The sequence below is a fragment of the Salmo salar genome, chromosome 10 (genome assembly GCF_965601325.2).
Source record: "Salmo salar chromosome 10, fSalSal1, whole genome shotgun sequence".
Classification (NCBI taxonomy): domain Eukaryota; kingdom Metazoa; phylum Chordata; class Actinopteri; order Salmoniformes; family Salmonidae; genus Salmo; species Salmo salar.
In genome coordinates this window covers 89290111-89311834 of record NC_138300.1, presented here as the reverse complement: position 1 = coordinate 89311834, position 21724 = coordinate 89290111, and the positions used below count along the sequence as shown (strand labels likewise).

The following is a 21724-nucleotide window of genomic DNA, read 5'->3' as shown; positions in this document are numbered from 1 at the left end:
ATTCCTCAAGGGTCAGGGCCCTCAATCTATGATTGCTATGGAAACTAACTGGCTTTCTGCTTTGTGCCCAGCTCAGTAACACAACGTTGTTCTTTGGTTTGTGCTGCTTGTTGCATCGTTCGTTTACTGTGTCCTGATAATATCACAGTATGGTGAATTCAGTTTGCAAGATTCATGCTTGTGTTGCATCTCTCTCTCTCTTTCTTTATCTCTCTCTCTCTTTCTTTATCTCTCTCTCTCTTTCTTTATCTCTCTCTCTCTTTCTTTATCTCTCTCTCTCTTTCTTTATCTCTCTCTCTCTTTCTTTATCTCTCTCTCTCTTTCTTTATCTCTCTCTCTCTTTCTTTATCTCTCTCTCTCATTCTTTATCTCTCTCTCTCTTTCTTTATCTCTCTCTCTCTTTCTTTATCTCTCTCTCTCATTCTTTATCTCTCTCTCTCTTTCTTTATCTCTCTCTCTCTTTCTTTATCTCTCTCTCTCTTTCTTTATCTCTCTCTCTCTTTCTTTATCTCTCTCTCTCTTTCTTTATCTCTCTCTCTCATTCTTTATCTCTCTCTCTCTTTCTTTATCTCTCTCTCTCTTTCTTTATCTCTCTCTCTCTTTCTTTATCTCTCTCTCTCTTTCTTTATCTCTCTCTCTCTTTCTTTATCTCTCTCTCTCTTTCTTTATCTCTCTCTCTCATTCCCACCCTCCCTCTTTGCTGGGAAATCCTCATTACCTGATTTGAATTTACAGTAGCCTACATAAACAGTTGAACTGTGTGTGTGTGTGTGGTGTGTGTGTGGTGCGTGCGTGCGTGCGTGCGTGTGTGTGTGCATACGTGCGTGCGTGCGTGTGTGCGTGTGTGTGTGTGTGTGTGTGTGTGTGTGTGTGTGTGTGTGTGTGTGTGTGTGTGTGTGTGTGTGTGCATGCGTGCGAGACAGAAACAGCATGATGCACTCACTGTGATGTTTTCTAGACCCCTTGGGTAGTCATTTTGGCTGTAATGGATAGTTGTTTTGGCTTTAATGAATAGCCAAAATGACTATCCTTTGGGGAGTTTTTCAGCACAGGGCCACAGGCAGGTCTATACAGTAGATGCACAGTGGAAATAACTGATGGTATGGCTGTGTTCCCTCTGGTGGACAAAAATCCTACTACAATTCCTTAGAGTAAAAATATATTTATCCTAAATTCTAATGGATATTCAGAAAAGTGTATGAAACTAAATGAATAATATTGTTTACTTTATGTTAAAATAAGCTATGCATTGAGTATGCATCTTGTTGTGTGGTTAGTTCCCACATATGTTCGTAATGTAAGCATAGCCCAAGTAATTGCATAACAAAATGAGGGATGATTTTCGTCAATATTTAGATTTGTCCTTCTGTAAATTGATCATGGTACCATGGGCATGAAATAGCCTTTTTTAGACTGGCCAATAAAATAACTTATCAACTTTATTTTAAAGCCATTATAGCCTACATCTTTCAACATAATCTACAAGTCTGTCTCCTGTCCTGTCATAAAAGATTTCCCGCCCAGTCATGGAGTCCAGTCTATATGTGTGTCAGTGTGTGATGTTATTTTTTGCTCTCACGAGGAGAGCCCCCTGTCTGATTGTCAGACAGACAACTTGCCACCACGCGCCTCTCTAAAACCGTCCAGTCTAGCCGTCTGACCTCCAGACACCCCTTGCCTTCTGTTTCAGCAGCTTGGCCTCAGAGCCAATACGAAACATACTTTATTTATTTTCTGAGCACCTCCAATATGTACTGTATGATACCTACTAATGGTCTAGTTACTTTAGACAGAAACAAACGTAGGGAGGTGGGTCAAGTAGGGTGGGTGGGCATTTTAACTAACCCTTCCCCTAACCCTTATTCTAAACTTAACCCATTTCACCTAACCTGCTACCTAAATTTACCTAACCTTTATCGTTTTAGTTCCCCTAACCTTTCATGTAAATTATCCTAACCTTTGTCATTAGTTCGCCCAACCACCAATGTAAATTCTCCACATAATTATCCTTTGTTGTTGACTCAACAAGCAACCTGGTCTCAGAGAAAGATATATTACCAGATCCAAATACAATGCCTTCAGAAAGTATTCACACCCTTTGACTTTTCCACAATTTGTTGTGTTACAAAGTGGGATTAAAATGGATTTAATATAACATATTTTGTCAACGATTAACACAAAAAAATTCTAACATTTGTAAAAAATAAACAATTCCAAAAACACACTCATATATCTTGATTAGATAAGTATTCACACCCCTGGGTCAATACATGTTAGAATCACCTTTGGCAGCGATTACAGCTGTGAGTCTTTCTGGGTAAGTCTCTAAGAGCTTCCACACCTGGACTGTGCAACATTTGCCAATTATTATTTTCAAAATTCTTCAAGCTTTGTCAAATCGGTTGTTGATCACTGCTAAACAACCATTTTCATGTCTTGCCATAGATTTTCACGCAGACCTTTTACTTGACCTCATGGTGAAATCTCTGAGCAGTTTCCTACCTTTCTGGCAACTGAGTTAGGAAGTATGCCTGTATCTTTGTGTTTAATGGGTGTAGTGATACACCATCCAAAGTGTAATTAATAACTTCACCATACTCAAAGGGATATTCAATGTCTGTTTAGTTTTTTTTACCCATCTACCAATAGGCCCACTTCTTTGCGAGGCATTGTGTAAGGACCGACGCTGGAGAAAAGAAGCAAGTACAGGGAAAATGGACATCAAACAAAACAAGAACAGCATCTGGACGGGGGAAACAAAACTACATTACGACAATAATGCTGACACGGGGAACAAAACTGAGGAACAGACAGATATAGCAGGGGCAATCAACAACCTGAAGGAGTCCAGGTGAGTCCAATGAGCACTGGTGCGTGTAATGTTGGTGACAGGTGTGAATAATGAAGGGCAGCCTGCCACCTCGAGCACAAGAGAGGGGGAGCGAGAGCAGGCTTAACAGATTGGAAAACCTCCCTGGTCTTTGTGGTTGATTTTGTGTTTGTAATTCACTGCTCGACTGAGGGACCTTACAGATAATTGTATGTGTGGGGTACAGAGATTAGGTAGTCATTCAAAAATCATGTTAAACCCTATTATTGCACACATCATACTAAATTGAGTGTGACAGATTTACATACAGACTAATACGAATTGCCCTGAGACCACGTTGCAACGCAGCCTGCAGCGTTTCAGAGGGCGCCCCATGCTGTTTATGTGTGGCCGACGGATGAGTGAGAGACAGGGAAGCCGAGGAGATTCCGTAACATCATTAATCATCCTCGGCGCTGAGACCGCGTGATTCTCAGCCTCTGATGTAGCTCGATATGCTTGGGTTAATAACTTGTGATGCCGGCCCAGGCAGCCACTATATTCAGATGTTCGCTTCATTTCCTACCCGCTGTCTACCAGCTTGTCCTGCCTGCATCCCCAGTCAGGCATGACAACAGAAGTTTCATCAAGTAGAATATGACCCAAAAACTGGGCTAATACTTAGGAGGCAGCAGATCTCATTGAACATACAGCAGGCTACTACTATTCACACCAACTCAATCTGCCGTCATGGCAGACACGGCATCAGTTTAATAGTTCCAGTAGACACTATCAGATAGACATCACTTTTAGGCCTATTTATGGTGTTTTCATTCTGCAAAGTGAATGACAAATAGGCTAACCACTATACAGATAATATGTATATATAAAGCCAATATATATATGAATAAATATATACAGTATATATATCTGTATATATATATATATGCATTGTTTTTTTCTACCCCTTTTTACCTTTCTCTTTTTGTTTACAGCATTTCCCCTTTAGTTATTCTCTGCTGTCTATCCTGCAGTGTCTGCAGAAAATGTGTTCAGACATGTAGAGCCAAGTTTAGATCTTTTCAGTTCAGATTCAGGTTGGAGTGTTAGTAGTCAAGATACTTCAAAGCACCTCGTTTCATATATAGATTTCCATTGATCATTATTTAACAACCACACAAATAACAACCGGCTCTTTAGTTCAGTAAAGGGAATGTGTGTAGTCTTAGCTCTGTCTGTGCTGCGTTATTGCTTGCTTCACTTGATGCCTTTTAATATGTAATACCAAATCTGAACAATGTTTTTTTTGCAAAACAAGAAAACAGGGTATTAACATGGCCTTGAATAGCAACTTAAAGGCGATGAGAGTGAAACGTTTTAATGTCAGAACATTTCAACTGCAGTAGGTTATGTTTCATCAGCACCAGTGTATGTGTTGGCTCAGGAGAGGGTTGTCTGTCTCTCTGTGTCTCCACACCACAGCTCTGCCTCTGTGTCCATCCTGTTGAGGAGGATTGGAGCAGACACCTAGCTCCTGACTGGAAGCTGCCTGTCAGAATGGCTCTCCAACGGTGACCACAGAATATTTTATTAATAAATTAATAAATATTTTATTAATCTGTGTTGAGTTGCTAAATCAAAAGAAGAAGCCAATTAGGAAGTTTAGTCCAGATACTGTCATCTTTCAACAGTGGAATGATCAGAAATGGAATCAGATGACTCATGTGTTCATCAAAGCACTCACAAAGCACTCACATGCCCCATTTGGCCAGAAGCCTTTCCTTTTAACACATTTACTCATGAAGGATCTCAATCCAAGAAACGAATCTGCAGTGATACAGTGCTCATAAAAGCAACAATTCCCACAAAAGAACCCTCAACAACATACTGTATGTGATTGGTCCAAATTGCCTTATGAAAGTCTAATTGTCTGCCACATCACCGATTCCCCTTTGGTTTAGAGTTTTCATTTACGTAAGTGCTAAATATACAGACAGCACAAAAAAGTGATGAAATGTTTCTTCATATATATGCTTTCGAATTGATGTTGATTGTAAAGTTGGAATTGTGGAATGGGCAATTCGCCCTTCGCTATTTGACCCTGACGTGTCTATTTGGGATCCATATCCTCCTCACAGACAAAGTGCTCATCGATCAAGATCTGTACACCGCAGCAGAAGTCACCCCAAAAAGCCCACTGGACAACATCTAAGTTGTTGGTCAGTGGTCATCAAGTTCATCATAGCACTTGGAGCAAACATTGTTTTTCAAAACCTTGTAACCACAAGTGTGTCTAAGGCGTTAACGTTGTACAACATTGAAAGCGATGGAAAACTGTATTGCGTGAAGTAATAACTGAAATCTTCCAAACAGGACGAGGACGTCTGTACATGGCCTCTTCATTGTTCTGCTCTTGCTTTTCCCTCTGTGTTTTTCCCCCACTCCCTGTCTCCTCCCACTGTCCTCAGGGAGATACTAGTTAAAACACATACTCCAAACATTTCACATTAGTCACACATTTTTTACGAGTTACTTTTTATCTCAATAATTTACAGAAATGTGTATTTGCTTTTTAATTAGTATATGTGGTTAATTATAATAATTAACTCCTGAGTAAATTGTTTTGTTTACAGTAAAATAATCATGATTGGTGCTGTTTAGTAACTGGAATGACATTTTGCAAAATGTCATTTCACAGGCAAGTTATTATACGCCTTGTAGCCATTGCATAATCTTGCAATCATTCCACAAGGGAGGGCTTGAGTTTGCCAATATGTTCTACAAGAGAATACAAATCATAATCATCATCAGTAAATGTATAGTAAAAACAAAGAGAATATTTAGGATCATGAAATTATGTTTGTGTGAATGTCTGTGTGTGTGTGCGTGCATGCGTGAGTGAGTGTGTGTGGTGTGTGTGGGGGAGAGAGAGAGAGGGACAGAGCACAAAGTGCCTCAACGTTTCAAATTATCAACAAGCGGCACTATTGCCCTTGGCCTTGATTGATATAAGGAGAGGAAAGAGATGGGGACCGGGTTTTCAAATCGTTAGCTTTACATGCAACTATTTTCCAGGAATTCAAATGTTCTACAACATTAGGGTACTCTCATATGCCTCTCCTTAATGTGCCTCCCAGAGATACAAATATTTGCCTTGAGTAATTGTTTCAGAAGCCTTGTCTTTTACCAGAAGTCTTATGCTTATGGAAAACATGTCTCCACAAGGTAGGCCTACTGATCCAAATAATTTACGAACAAAGATGTTTTTTTTTATGTCTCTGGGCTAAGGAACATGAGACATGGACATATACATAGGAAAGCTATTTATTGTGCTCTGAAGTTTGTTAAATTCAGCGCCTGCGCACTGCGGATCAGTAGTGAGGAGAATTGTGAATGGGGGGAGTATTTTGGGTGTACAGTCATAAATCGGACTCCGAGGAGCCAGGAAGTATGCAGCGCGACAGATAAAGTCGAGAGAGCGGGCGTTTGTTGTCAGTGGACGGGGATCACACGCTTCGGGGTGAGAGGGAATTATAGCCCAGTGCGAAATTGAGCCTAATCCATTGCAGTGGCAGAGACTGACCACTCACTAGTTTAGATTTGAAAGCGGGGAGAGATCACGACCCTGCTTACAATTAGGTAAATATTACGTTAGCACATTGCTACTAAACAAGACGGAAGAGAATAGAAGCGGGATAGCTGTTATTTCACGGAAAAGGTTTTTCTTGCTCACAAAACAATTAAAATCAAGGAAAATTTCTCAGCAAAGCTTCAAGATGCCTCGGGTGGTCCCGGATCAAAGGAGCAAGTTTGAAAACGAAGAATTCTTCAGGAAACTCAGTCGGGAGTGCGAGGCAAGTCTACTCATTGGATACATTTTATCTGGTGGCGGAAACAAAGTATCTCATAATGTGGAAATGCACGTTGCGCTGAGGCAGCACAATAGCCGTTTTATTATTTTCTTACTGAAAGATGGATATGGTTTCCATTATAGATATGAAGCACTGTTGAATTCATCTGATACGTTATTTCATATTTTAATGTCTGAATAAGCCTACACTTTTCAAAAAAGTGGAAGAGTTATGAAACTATTTTTAGTTTTGATTTGATTTGTTTTAAGTCCATCAACTTCGCTCATCACCTCAGTGCGCGAAGCACTGCCATTCACGGTGACTTTGCCTCATGGCTAATGTACATTTATTTCCCATATTGTATCATTCAATAGGCTAAATGGAGATGCATTTGAATTAAATTAATCTGATACCTCGGAATTGTAAGAATTTATAAAAAATAAAGACGTCTCTAAAATGTAGACTATCATCTGAGCCATAAAGTGAGCCATGATTAATGCCTTCACAGTAAAGTATATTTATGCTACTTACTTATGTATTTTTTTCCCTCTGGGATTAACTTTATTGATGCATTTTCCCCTTCCTATTTTCAGATCAAATACACAGGTTTCCGAGACAGACCGCACGAGGAGAGGCAAGCCAGGTTTCAGAACGCTTCTAGAGACGGTCGCTCAGAAATAGTGAGTAAAACATTTCTGTTCAGCATACAACTGCGATAATAACACTATAATCAGACATCATTACACTAACCTTAAGTGTTTGTCAATAAGTTGCATAAATAGACACACGGAACGGAACTAGACATTTTACTTGCCTAGTTAAATAAAGGTTTAAAAAAATAATAATTATAAAATAAAACATCAGCCAAAACATGACTTAATCCTTTATTCTCTGGCAAACAACACAAAAAACATCCTCATAACATTATTTCACAAACATTTCATAACACTGTAATATGATTAGTTCCCTATCCAGAACGGTCATAAACCTGTGTATCAGGTGTCTGACAGACAAGGCTATTAAGGTCTGTCTCTGTCTCAACAGCCTTTAGAGGAGAGAAACACAATTGGGGCATTGACAATGACTGAAGTCGGAGCAGAGCTGGTCTGGCGGCACCGATAGTGGCTACATAAAACGGTCCCTCTGCTCACTCCTTTTTCAGTCATCACGATATTTTCACGTAGGCTACACTCTTAAGTAAAGGACTCTGTCCCTGGAAGAACCGTTGGGGGTTCTAAAAAATGCCACACGGGGAAACTCTCCAGTTCAAAAAGGTTCCTTTGAAAGGATCTGTTTAAAGGTTCAAACTGGAACCTTTTTGTGATGGGAAGGGTTACATTTTGAACCTTTTAATTGTAGAGGTGGCAGCCTATCAATAGATTACCAGTTGCAGCATTTAAACATTAATTAAAGGTTCCTCCAAGAAACTCTTCAACTAACCAAAGGTGCAAATATGAACCATTGACCTCAATGGTTCATGGAGGAACTCCAGGGGTTCCTCCAGGTTTACTCCAGTCCCCGTTCATTCTAAGAGTGTAGTAAGGTATTTGCTGTAATAAAGTCAAATGTATTTTTTTTATGTAGGCCTATTACTTATATTCTTAGAGTAGTCTAACATTTCACTCTTTTTGAGTCAGATTTTTTAAATAGTTTTGGTAAGCTAATTCAAATCAAGGATTTTTCCTCGTGCCATTAAACAATAAAGTGACACTGCAGTGTATTCACTGCCATTTTCAGACAAAAAGATTCACAAAGATATTGACAAGAATAATATTGTGACTAGGCCTACTTCTAGTTAGTTCTTTTTTTGTGGTTAAAGTATTTTGGTGCTTTATGAGGATGGTTTGATTTGTTACTGTCACTGTTTGCTCTGTAAGGGTCCTAACCCTACCATTCACCCAAGTGTGTCTATTTCAAAATACAATTATTCTGACTGAGAAAGCCATTTGAAATTACCATCATCATACCTAAAATGTTTGTAAATTAAATACATTCAAATAGACTTTGTTAATTAAATAAGGCAGAATATATGCTATGCACATATAGCCTTAGTAATTATATGGTCATAACATTTTATTTTGTGTTAGTATGTGTTTTGTGTATTCTGCCTGTGTTGTTTTTTCCTTTATTCTGGTTGAAGTAATGCTGTGAAAACAACAGAAAACATTGTGTCCATGTTTGGAGCTCAGTTGTTTAAAATCTTTACCTATGAGCTGGTAAATTCCATAACACCAACCAAGCACAGGGAACATAATTCAGAAGAAATCATCTGGACCCTGCATCATTAGTGTTAGGCAGGGGCTGCTTTTAAGATACTATTGATTTTCCTTCCCTGTCTTTCTTACTGTATTCCTCCTATCTCTCACTCATGCCATCTCCCTCTCATTCAGTCTCTGTCTTTTCTAAAGTCAGTTCTCTATTGCCCAGTATTCCAACAGTGAGTGTTGGTAAAATAAAATCAGATGTACGTAACTCTATACTCCAAATAGAGAAAATTATGACTCTTGTTTTTTCTGGAGCGCTGGCTCCAGACACTAGTCTCTCTGATGTGAAAAAGAAATGATGGGCTGCATAATTTATGCTCAGGCCCAGTGTTCTGATCCTGTTTGTATTGATTTCCCTCTAAAAGGCTTTTGTGGCGACGGGCACCAACCTCTCGCTGCAGTTCTTCCCAGCCAACTTGCATGGGGAGCAGAGGCAGACGCCCACACGAGATTATGTGGACTTTGACCGGGAGACGGGAAAGGTAATCCTGACATCTCTTTTCTTTCTCTTCTTCTTCTCTCTCTTTTTATCCTCCCTCTAATCTCATCTGTTCATCTTTTGAGAGGTGATTTTTTTTAACCTCATCTATGACACTTTTTATTTCCCAGACATTTCTGTGAACTCATGTAACCGCACACTAATGATCTGTAAAGAGCTTGGTATGGGCGCGAGGTATTCCTAGAATTTTTCACCAAAAGTTGAGGTTGATCTCACGACAGTTTGATTGAATCCAGGCTGTTGATTCAGATTGATATGTTCTCTGGGTGGGATAAACCATGGGCTTTCCGTAATGATATGTTATTGCTTTACACAGAACACAGCCCTGCCGTCCACTTAAAACCCCACTCTTCACTGTTTCTCCTATTGTTTCTTTTTTTAGCATGCCCATTTTTCTCACTGTAATTCCAACACATTCTACCAACTCAATGAACACATGACTACAGTATGTGGTTTCCCTCAAAGCCATAAGGAAGGAAGATGATGACACTGTTCCAACCATAGAAATACAATCGTAATTATATAGTAATAGTATATCACAGTATAGTATAGCATAGTATAGTATATAAATAGTAATTCTATAGTAAAGCCTTGCTTTTCCTGTGATTCTGACAGTACTGCAGGGCAGGGCTTATTAACCAGGGCTCATTATCCACGAGGAGGCCTACAAAGATCACATTCACAACTACAAGAACTCACTTCCCACAACCAAATCTGCTTATTTCATCCAACATCATAAGGAATGAACAAGGAAACCCAGGAGTGCTTTTCTCAACCATCAACAGACTTCACCGCCCCTTGGAAAACCCTCTCTCACAATCACCACGACCTCTGTGACAGTTTTCTGGCCTCCTTTCAAAACAAAGTGGAGGCTATCTACCAACAGCTGCAACAGTCTCACCCTTCAGTCGGGCTTCCGGGCTATGCATAGCACTGAAACTGCCTTGGTAAAGATAGTGAATTACCACTTCTGTGCTTCTGATGCTGGGAACATCTCCATCAGCATCCTCTTGGACATGTCTGAAGCATTTGACACTGTCTGTCATCAGATTTTAACTGACCGGATGGAGAGGCTTCTTGGAGTTTCCAGAACAACCCTTGCCTGGTCCAAATCTTATCTATCTGATAGACAACAGTTTTTCTTCCTTGGCAACTACAGGTCTGCCCCAGCCCCTGTCTCACAAGGTATTCCACAAGTCTCAGTGTTAGGTCCATTACTGTTTACTATTTACATGCTAATCCTTGGTCAGATCCTCTGTCAATTTGGACTCAGATTTCACTGTTATGCAGATCACACACACATTTATCTACATCAACACAAAATCAAACTCCACTTTGTCACCTCCCTCTGTTGTTGACTGTCTCTGTGAAGTGAAAACTTGTATGAGCAATACCTTTTTCAAACTAAACAGCAAAACAGAGATCATGCTCATGGGCCCCAACTCCCTCATTAACAAACTGGGTCGACGGCTGCACCATCCACTCCAACTCCACAGTCAGGAACCTTGGTGTTACATTTGACCCAACCCTGTCATTTAAACCCCACATCCAGAACATCACCAATTCAGCCTTCTTCCACCTCAAAAAACATCTCACGACTCAGACCCTCTCTCACTGACCCAACTGCTGAAACCTTCATTCACACCTTTGTTTTATCACGCCTGGACTACTACAACGCCATTCTCTACGGACTCCGTGCCAAAACACGAGACAGACTCCAATAAATTCCAAATTCAGCTGCACGAGTCCTCACACACGCCAGACTTTGGGACCACATCACCTCCACCCTCATCAAACTCCACTGGCTTCCAGTTCAATATAGGATCATCTTCAAATTGCTCATGCTCACCTACAAAACCCTCAATGGACTGGCACACACATACCTTACGGACCTCCTGCACCCCTACACTCCCACCTGTTCACTGTGCACATCTGACACTGGCCTCCTCACCCTCCCTCACACCAGGCACCGCTCTATGGGAGACCAGGCTTTTAGCAGTGCAGCTCCCCAACTCTGGAACTCCCTCCCTCTCCATGTTAGAACCTCACAATCCATACACATATTCTAGTCCACACTAAAGACACACCTCTTCACACAGGCTTAGCTTTTATCCACTGTCTAGTTCACTTCCCTGGTTAGTGTGTCATCATGTCTAGGTGTTCTCCACAGTTAGTCTGTCATCATGTTTAGTGTTCTCCACGGTTAGTCTGTCATCATGTTTAGTGTTCTCCACGGTTAGTCTGTCATCATGTCTAGGTGTTCTCCACAGTTAGTCTGTCATCATGTTTAGTGTTCTCCACAGTTAGTCTGTCATCATGTCTAGGTGTTCTCCACAGTTAGTGTGTCATCATGTTTAGTGTTCTCCACAGTTAGTCTGTCATCATGTTTAGTGTTCTCCACGGTTAGTCTGTCATCATGTTTAGTGTTCTCCACGGTTAGTCTGTCATCATGTTTAGTGTTCTCCACGGTTAGTCTGTCATCATGTTTAGTGTTCTCCACGGTTAGTCTGTCATCATGTTTAGTGTTCTCCACGGTTTGTCTGTCATCATGTCTAGGTGTTCTCCACAGTTAGTCTGTCATCATGTTTAGTGTTCTCCACAGTTAGTCTGTCATCATGTCTAGGTGTTCTCCACAGTTAGTGTGTCATCATGTTTAGTGTTCTCCACAGTTAGTCTGTCATCATGTTTAGTGTTCTCCACGGTTAGTCTGTCATCATGTTTAGTGTTCTCCACGGTTAGTCTGTCATCATGTTTAGTGTTCTCCACGGTTAGTCTGTCATCATGTTTAGTGTTCTCCACGGTTAGTCTGTCATCATGTTTAGTGTTCTCCACGGTTTGTCTGTCATCATGTTTAGTGTACTTTTATATACTTACTTATTTAATATGTGATTTTATTGCTTTTTATACTACTGATTTATTGTGTATGTAAACTGACTTTGTGTGTCGTGAAAAGCGCTTAAAATAAAATCTATTATTATTATTACAGGCGTGTTAAGGTGATGCAGCCATGACAGCTGATAGTCCATGGGACTGTCTCCAGGTCTTACCAAATCAAAATATATTTGGGACATGTGCCGTATACAACAGGTGTAGACTTTACCCTGAAATGCTTAACTACGAGCTCTTTCCCAACAATGCAGAGTTAAAAAGTAAGAAAACTTTACAAAAATAAAAAACAAAATAGTCACACAGTAAAATAACAATAACGAGGCTATGTAAAAGGAGTATCAGTATTGAGTCAATGTGCAGGGGTACGAGGTAGTTGAGGTAATTGAGGTAATATGTACAGTACCAGTCAAAAGTTTGGACACATCTACTTAGCCAAGGGTTTTTCTTAATTTTTTTTACATTGTAGAATAATAGTGAAGACATCAAAACTATGAAATAGCATATATGGAATCATGTAGTAACCAAAAAAGTGTTAAAGAAATCCAAATATATTTTAGATTTTAGATTCTTCAAAGTAGCCACCCTTTGCCTTGATGACAGCTTTGCACACTCTTGGCATTCTCTCAACCAGCTTCACCTGGAATGCTTTTCCAATAGTCTTCAAGGAGTTCCCACATATGCTGAGCCCTTGTTGGCTGCTTTTCCTTCACTCTGCGGTCCAACTCATCCCAAACCATCTCAATTGGGTTGAGGTTGGGTGATTGTGGAGGTCAGATCATCTGTGCAGCACTCCATCACTCTCCTCCTTGGTCAAATATCCCTTACACAGCCTGGAGGTGTGTTGTGTCATTGTCCTGTTGAAAACAAATTATAGTCCCACTAAGCACAAACCAGATGGGATGGAGTATCACTGCAGAATGCTGTGGTAGCCATGCTGGTTAAGTGTGCCTTGAATTGTAAATAAATCCCAGACAGTGTCACCAGCAAAGCACCCCCACACCATCACACCTCCTCCTCCATGCTTCCCAGTGGGAACCACACATGCAGAGATCATCCATTCACCTACTCTGCGTCTCACAAAGACACGGCAGTTGGAACCAAAAATCTCCAATTTGGACTCATCAGACCAAAGGACAGATTTCCACTTGTCTAATGTCCATTGCTCATGTTTCTTGGCCCAAGCATGTCTCTTCATCTTCTTGGTGTCCTTTAGTAGTGGTTTCTTTGCAGCAATTCGACCATGAAGGCCTGATTCAAGCAGTCTCCTCTGAACAGTTGATGTTGAGATGTATCTGTTACTTGAACTCTGTGAAGCATTTATTTGGGCTGCAATCTGAGGTGCAGTTAACTCTAATGAACTTATCCTCTGTAGCAGAGGTAACTCTGGGTCTTCCTTTCCTGTGGTGGTCCTCATGAGAGCCAGTTTCATCATAGCGCTTGATGGTTTTTGTGACTGCACTTGAAGAAACTTTCAAAGTTCTTCAAATTTTCCGCATTGACTGACCTTCATGTCTTAAAGTAATGATGGACTGTCATTTCTCTTTGCTTATTTGACCTGTTCTTGCCATAATATGGACTTGGTATTTTACCAAATAGGGCTATTTTCTGTATACCACCCCTACCTTGCCACAACACAACTGATTGGCTCAAACGCATTAAGAAGGAAAGAAATTCCACAAATTAACTTTTTATAACACACACCTGTTAATTGAAATGCATTCCAGGTGACTACCTCATGAAGCTGGTTGAGAGAATGCCAAGAGTGTGCAAAGCTGACATCAAGGCAAAGGGTGGCTACTTTGAAGAATCTCAAATATAAAATATATTTTGATTTGTTTAACACTTTTTTGGTTACTACATGATTACAAATGTGTTATTTCATCGTTTTGATGTCTTCACTATTATTCAACAATGTAGAAAATAGTAAAAATTAAAAAAATCCTTGAATGAGTAGGTGTGTCCAAACTTTTGACTGGTACTGTGTGTTTTCCATGTCCGGCCACGACTCTGAGGAACATAGGATATTACAGTTCTTCAGATCATGTTGATAGGATAGATCGAATGGTGCTCGTCAAGTTTATTCTCCAGTGATTGCATGTTCACCAAAAGAACGGAGGTTAGAGGCGGTTTATCCACTCACCGACGTAGTCTCGTCAGGTATCCCGCACGCTGGCCTCTATAACGACGCCTCTTCCTTCTTTGAGTGTCGGGGATTTGGGCCTGGTCCAGGATGAGCCGTACTGAATAAAGTAGGTCATAAAATGATTATCTGAACCGTTAAACACCACTGACTGATCCCTTCCATTTCCATGGAGCGCTCAATAAAACAATGGGAAACATACATATTTTAGCCCTGAAGATTTTACTAGTCATTGTATAAAGATGACCCAAAATGATTTTCTTTTTTAACAGATTAGATAAGGAATCTTAAAACTTGACACCTTTGTTTCCACACCAATGAAGATGCAGTGTTTAGAAGGATTGTATTTTTTGTTATTGTTTTGTTTGTGTATTCATTTGCTCCCCTGGAGGGCTCGTGGCTGTTGCCGTATGTAAGGTGTGCCAGAGCCCCCTGTTCACAGACAGTGCCTCGCTGAAATGTGCTCATTAAAAATGCATCTGTGAGAAATCGATGGACCTTTCGGCTCAAGGCTGACGGACTAATCTTTGCCCATTAATTATTTAAAAAGGTGTGACTGGGAGTTGTCAGGCGTGCCGAGCACTTTACAGATGAGGCGTTGAGTGTCCGGGGCAGGGGCCTTGTAGTAACCATATCCCCTATCCCCTCTAGCAGGCTTAGAGACCATGCAGCTTTAATGAGCCCTGGGCCCTCCGTCTCTCCTATTCCAAAATAAGCCCCAAGGAGCTCCTAGTCACAGCCACTCTCCTAGCACTGTCACCCTACACAAACACATGCACTTTTGAACAAATGCGTGCGCACACACACACAGGGTATAAATCTCTAGATGGGTGCTACTGCTCTGCTCCTTGTCATAAGTACTTCTCTTTAGGAACTAAGGTGGAACTTACTTGGAGAACGTATGATTTTTCTCTGGGCTCCCCGTCCCTCCCTCCCCCTCGCTGCCTCCCTCGTTCCCTCGCTCCCTCTCACTTTACCCCTATCTACTCTACCTCCCTGCAGACTAGTGGTGTCAGGCTGGGAGAGATGTTGCGCACGCTGCAACCTCTGCTCTTAATTAGTGTGATTGTTAACCTTCTACACAAACACATCTCACGCTGCCTGGCTAGGAGACGTTAATAGACAGAATGTCTGCAGTGAAAACTGAAAGTGTGTGGAGTCCGTGGTGTCAGAAGAGGAAACGTGATGACTGGTTTAACTGAAATAACGTGGGCCAACCAGTTTGTGTCTGCTGCTGTATTCATTTAATACATTTTAAAAAGTCTGAAATAAAAGATCAAACTGTGGAGTTAAATATTGAAGCATTTCATAAAGTCCTTTAGCCAGTGGAACATGCACTGTATGATTTGTCAAAGATCCTGGCCTAGCTGTCCAGGTGTGGCCTATAGATACATCAGCCATGTCTCTGTATGTATGGCATGATCCCCCTATGCCCAGTTGAAGTGTGAGGTCCATAAAGAGCATATAGCATGCAGCTCTCCCCTCACCACCACCCAACGCCAGCCCAGAGTAACAGATGAATAGGGAGCAGTTATAATATTCTTTCCATGAAAAGTGAGTGATTTTATGGGTCTTGGTGTTTGTGATTGATGGAGTCAGAACCAACCACAGTGCAGTGTGAGCCCAGGGACTCTCTGTCTCTGAGCCCAGGGACCCTCTCTCTTTCCCTCTCTTTCCCTCTCTTTCTCTCTCTTCTGCCCTCTCTCACTCTATAGCTCCCTCTCTCTCTCTCTCTTTCTCTCTCTCTGTCTCTTTCTCTCTCTCTCTCTTTCTCTCTCTCTCTCTCGCTCTCTTGGTTTCTTTAGGTCTCTCTATCGCTCTCTCTTTATCTCTTCTGGTCTCTCTCTTTTTTTGGTCTGTCTTTAGGTCTTTCTATATCTCTTTTGTGGTGTTTCTCTCACTCTTGGTCTCTCTCTCTCACATTTCTCTCTCATGCGCGGGTGAATAAACCATTGAAAACAGACGGTGCCAGCAGAATGGGGCCAGTTTAAACTTGGACTCTGGTGGAGGACAGTAGTATTATCTGAGTGGGGCGGTGAGCCCAGCTCCACTGGAGCCCCCCAGTAGAGCTTAAGTACAGGCTCTGAGTGTCACTACAGGCTAATGGGAACCAGCTGTGTGGGAGGTTCATTTTAGCGGTAGGCCTGGGGAGGAGCCGCTAACCCTGTCCCAGCCAGGGGCTCCCAGTAGCCGACTGTTTCATACCAGAACCCTGGTCAGTCCCGTGGATCATCCACACTGCCCTAATGGTCATGGACCCTAACTCCCTAGTCCAATATTAAGTTGATTAGATTGGAGTGCCAAAGGATAGCTAACAGTGCCTTCAGAAAGTCATCAGAGATAGAAATGAATACACAGCAGCATACTGTTCAAAATTCACAGAGCAGAACAGGAAGTTGTATAACTGCCACGGAAGCATCGAGTATAGAGTCCTTAACTCAGGTCCTCATACTGTGACAGGCAGCAGAAGTGCAGGGTGTTTGAATTTCTACAGTAGCAGGCAGGAGGAGGGGGATGATTCAATGTATCGTAGTCAATTATTAATCTGTTCCAAGTGAAGTTAGCTTACCTCAGACATGAGTTCAGAGAGATAGGGGTCTCTGATGAGGATCCTCCATTGATGCCAGTGGTGGAAAAGTACCCAATTGTCATACTTGAGTAAAAGTAAAGATATCTTAACAGAAAATGACTCAAGTAAAAGTGAAAGTCACCCAGTAAAATACTACTTGAATACAAGTCTAGAAGTATTTGATTTTAAATATACTTAACCTCAAAAGTAAAAGTAGAAATCATCTCAAATTCCTTATATTAGGCAAACCAGACAGCACAATTTTCTTTTTTTCTTTTTATTTACGGATAGTCAGGAGCACAATCCAACACTGACTTAATTTATAAACGAAGCATTTGTGTTTAGTGAGTCCGCCAGATCAGAGGCAGTAGGGATGACCAGGGATGTTCTCTTGATAAGTGTGTGAATTGGACCATTTTCCTGTTCTGCTAAGCATTCAAAATGTAAGGAGTAAAAAGTACATAATTTTCTTTAAGAATGTAGTAAGTAAAAGTAAAAGTAATCAAAATATACATGGTAAAGTAAAGTACAGATACCCCAAAAAGACTTAAGTAGTACTTTAAATGATTTTACTTAAGTGCTTTACACCACTGATTGATGCTTTGTTGTTATGGAATTGCATTGATACTGATGACTCACCATGGGTAGGGTATCTCTTTAGGCTAGGTCAACAACCTCTACACAGACTACCTGGACTGAAGACATGCCCATTTGATAAAATAGGATTTTTACTGTAACAAGAGAAGGGAAGATAGACTCTTAAATATGAACTCTGTCTCCTCAACTCAATCTTGTTAAAATGTGAGACTTTTAGGGTTTTGGAGCGTGGTTCAGCTTTAAGGGTTTAAGAGATATTGTGTTTGGCATCTTGTCCAAATCTCCCTCTCTACTCTGTTCATCAGTAGCACTTGTGTGTGGTTTCCCTTTATACAAAGCACAAATTGGGTTCTGTCTGCATGGCCATGCCACAAGGTTGAGTTTGGAGTCTTGTTAACTGATTGGCCTCTTGCTGCTGGTGTAGACCATCCACAGTGTGCTTCCACTCTGTGTTAAGAGCTAAGAGCACAAATACTTGAAGAAAGTGGTAGAATGACTCCTAAACCTTTGAGCTACAGTCTTGGTATTACAGCAGTAAGCCATCCCGAGACTGTGTAGGTGTGTTGGTGTCTGTCATAGGGCTAGAACAGAGAGAGACAGATAGCGGGCCTCAGAGGCAGCAGATTATAAATCTTCGGCCTGTCTCTGGATGTAAGAATTTTCGCTCGGGGGCAGATAGCACAGGGAAGATTCACAGTAAATGACTCCATTGTGAAAGGGACTGCAGTCTGAGGCGTCACCACAGGAATTGGAGTTTTAATAGTTTTGTGTTAAAGCTTCTTCGCTTGTTCCCAAAACCAGCCTGTGTGTGTGTGTGTGTGTGTGTGTGTGTGTAGGGGTGGGTGTGGGTGACTGTGTTTTTATGTATGTGTTTGTCTGCCTAGCATTGCACTTACGGAGCCAATCTCCATATTCATGACGGGTCATGTGCCACAAAACATGTTTTTGAGCTGCCTGGCGCCAGCTTGACAATTAACCTTGTTACAGAGCCAGAGAGGGGGAACAGCTTGACAGTTAACCTTGTTACAGAGCCAGAGAGGGTGAACAGCTTGACAGTTAACCTTGTTACAGAGCCAGAGAGGGGGAACAGCTTGACAACTAACCTTTTTACAGAACCAGAGAGGGGGAACAGCTTGACAGTTAACTTTGTTACAGAGACAGAGAGGGGGAACAGCTTGACAATTAACCTTGTTAAAGAGCCAGAGAGGGGGGAACAGCTTGACAGTTAACCTTGTTACAGAGCCAGAGAGTGTGGACAGCTTGACAATTAACCTTGTTACAGAGCCAGAGAGGGGGAACAGCTTGACAATTAACCTTCTTACAGAGCCAGAGAGGGGGAACAGCTTGACAATTAACCTTGTTACAGAGCCAGAGAAGGGGAACAGCTTGACAGTTAACCTTGTTACAGAGCCAGAGAGGGGGAACAGCTTGACAATTAACCTTGTTACAGAGCCAGAGAGGGGGAACAGCTTGACAATTAACCTTGTTACAGAGCCAGAGAGGGGGAACAGCTTGACAATTAACCTTGTTACAGAGCCAGAGAGGGGGAACAGCTTGACAATTAACCTTGTTACAGAGCCAGAGAGGGGGAACAGCTTGACAGTTAACCGTGTTACAGAGCCAGAGAGTGTGGACAGCTTGACAACATACCTTGTTACAGAGCCAGAGAGGGGGAACAGCTTGACAGTTAACCTTGTTACAGAGCCAGAGAGGGGGAACAGCTTGACAGTTAACCTTGTTACAGAGCCAGAGAGGGGGAACAGCTTGACACGTATCCTTGTTACAGAGCCAGAGAGGGGGAACAGCTTGACAGTTAACCTTGTTACAGAGCCAGAGAGGGGGAACAACTTGACATTTAACCTTGTTACAGAGCCAGAGAGGGGGAACAGCTTGACAGTTAACCTTGTTACAGAGCCAGAGAGGGGGAACAGCTTGACATTGAACCTTTTTACAGAGCCAGAGAGGGAACAGCTTGATAATTAACCTTGTTACAGAGCCAGAGAGGGGGAACAGCTTGACAGTTAACCTTGTTACAGAGCCAGAGAGGGGGAACAGCTTGACATTTAACCTTTTTACAGAGCCAGAGAGGGGGAACAGCTTGATAATTAACCTTGTTACAGAGCCAGAGAGGGGGGAACAGCTTGACAGTTAACCTTGTTACAGAGCCAGAGAGTGTGGACAGCTTGACAACATACCTTGTTACAGAGCCAGAGAGGGGGAACAGCTTGACAGTTAACCTTGTTACAGAGCCAGAGAGGGGGAACAGCTTGACAATTAACCTTGATACAGAGCCAGAGAGGGGAAACAGCTTGACAATTAACCTTGTTACAGAGCCAGAGAGGGGGAAAAGCTTGACAGTTATCCTTGTTACAGAGCCAGAGAGGGGGAACAGCTTGACAATAACCTTGTTACAGAGCTAGAGAGGGGGGAACAGCTTGACAATTAAACTTGTTACAGAGCCAGAGAGGGGGGAACAGTTTGACACCTATCGTTATTACAGAGCCAGAGAGGGGGAACAGCTTGACAGTTAACCTTGTTACAGAGCCAGAGAGGGGGGAACCGCTTGACAATTAACCTTGATACAGAGCCAGAGAGGGGGAACAGCTTGACAGTTAACCTTTTTACAGAGCCAGAGAGGGGGAACAGCTTGACAATTAACTTTGTTACAGAGCCAGAGAGGGGGAACAGCTTGACAATTAACCTTGTTACAGAGCCAGAGAGGGGGGAACAGCTTGACAGTTAACCTTGTTACAGAGCCAGAGAGTGTGGACAGCTTGACAATTTATCTTGTTACAGAGCCAGAGAGGGGGAACAGCTTGACAGTTAACCTTGTTACAGAGCCAGAGAGGGGGAACAGCTTGACAATAACCTTGTTACAGAGCCAGAGAGGGGGGAACAGCTTGACAATTAACCTTGTTACAGAGCCAGAGAGGGGGGAACAGCTTGCCACGTATCCTTGTTACAGAGCCAGAGAGGGGGAACAGCTTCACAGTTAACCTTGTTACAGAGCCAGAGAGGGGGAACAGCTTGACAGTTAACTTTGTTACAGAGACAGAGAGGGGGAACAACTTGACAATTAACCTTGTTACAGAGCCAGAGAGGGGGGAACAGCTTGCCACGTATCCTTGTTACAGAGCCAGAGAGGGGGAACAGCTTCACAGTTAATGTCACAGTTGTCGTTGGTAGAAATGGACCAAAACGCAGCAGGCATGTGAATGCTCATCTTGATTTTTAATTACTCTCAAAAATGAACATACAAAAATAACAAACACGAAAAACGAACTCTCGACAAATAAACAGTCTGGTAAGGCACAAGGCTATACACAGAATAATCACCCACAAATAACACATACAAACACACCCTAATATATGGGACTCTCAATCAAAGGCAGATAGACAACACCTGCCTTCAACTGAGAGTCCCAACCCCAATCAACCAAACATAGAAACACACACACTAGACTAACCATAGAATTAACTAAACATAAACCAAAACCCGGAAATACTAAATCAAACACCCTTTACACAAACACACCACCCCGAACCACATTAAACAAATACCCTCTGCCACGTCCTGACCAAACTACAAAAACAATTAACCTTATACTGGCCAGGACGTGACAGTACCCCCCCCTTAAAGGTGCTACCCCAGAAGCACCTTAAAAAATAACCCCAAGCAACACCAAAAAAAAAATTCCCCTTTTCTAAAGGGAGGGAAGGGAGGGTGGCTGCCGTCAACGACGGCACTGTGCTACACCCCCCCTCCCCAACCCACCTATTTCTGGAGGTGGCTCTGGTTCCGGCCGTTCCAGGCTGTCGGGCCACTCTGGCATCGCCGAGGGGCAGTCGGGCCAGTCTGGCATCGCCGGGGGGCAGTCGGGGCAGTCTGGCAATTCGGGACAGTCTGGGCAGTCTGGCAATTCCGGACAGTCTGGGCAGTCTGGCAATTCGGGACAGTCTGGGCAGTCTGGCAATTCGGGACAGTCTGGTTAGTCTGGCAATTTGGGACAGTCTGGGCAGTCTGGCAATTCGGGACAGTCTGGGCAGTCTGGCAATTCGGGACAGTCTGGCCACTCGGGCCACTCCGGCAGTTCAGGGCAGTCTGG

At 42.2% G+C, this 21724-nt stretch overlaps 1 protein-coding gene across 5 annotated transcripts in view; it reads left to right on the top strand.

Moving 5' to 3' along the window:
- Positions 1-6224: 6224 nt before the first annotated feature.
- Positions 6225-21724, top strand: part of LOC106560844 (core-binding factor subunit beta) — a 70965-nt gene continuing 55465 nt past the window's right edge. For 3 of the 5 annotated variants that reach the window (XM_014124208.3, XM_014124206.3, XM_014124207.3), the window contains exons 1-3: positions 6226-6663; positions 7254-7340; positions 9290-9406. In XM_014124208.3, coding sequence (XP_013979683.1) covers positions 6586-6663; positions 7254-7340; positions 9290-9406 — 282 coding nt within the window. In that variant the 5' untranslated portion in view covers positions 6226-6585. Of the gene's footprint in view, positions 6664-7253; positions 7341-9289; positions 9407-21724 lie in introns of all 5 variants that reach the window. The other 2 variants (XM_014124204.3, XM_014124205.3) reach the window with 1 other exon arrangement.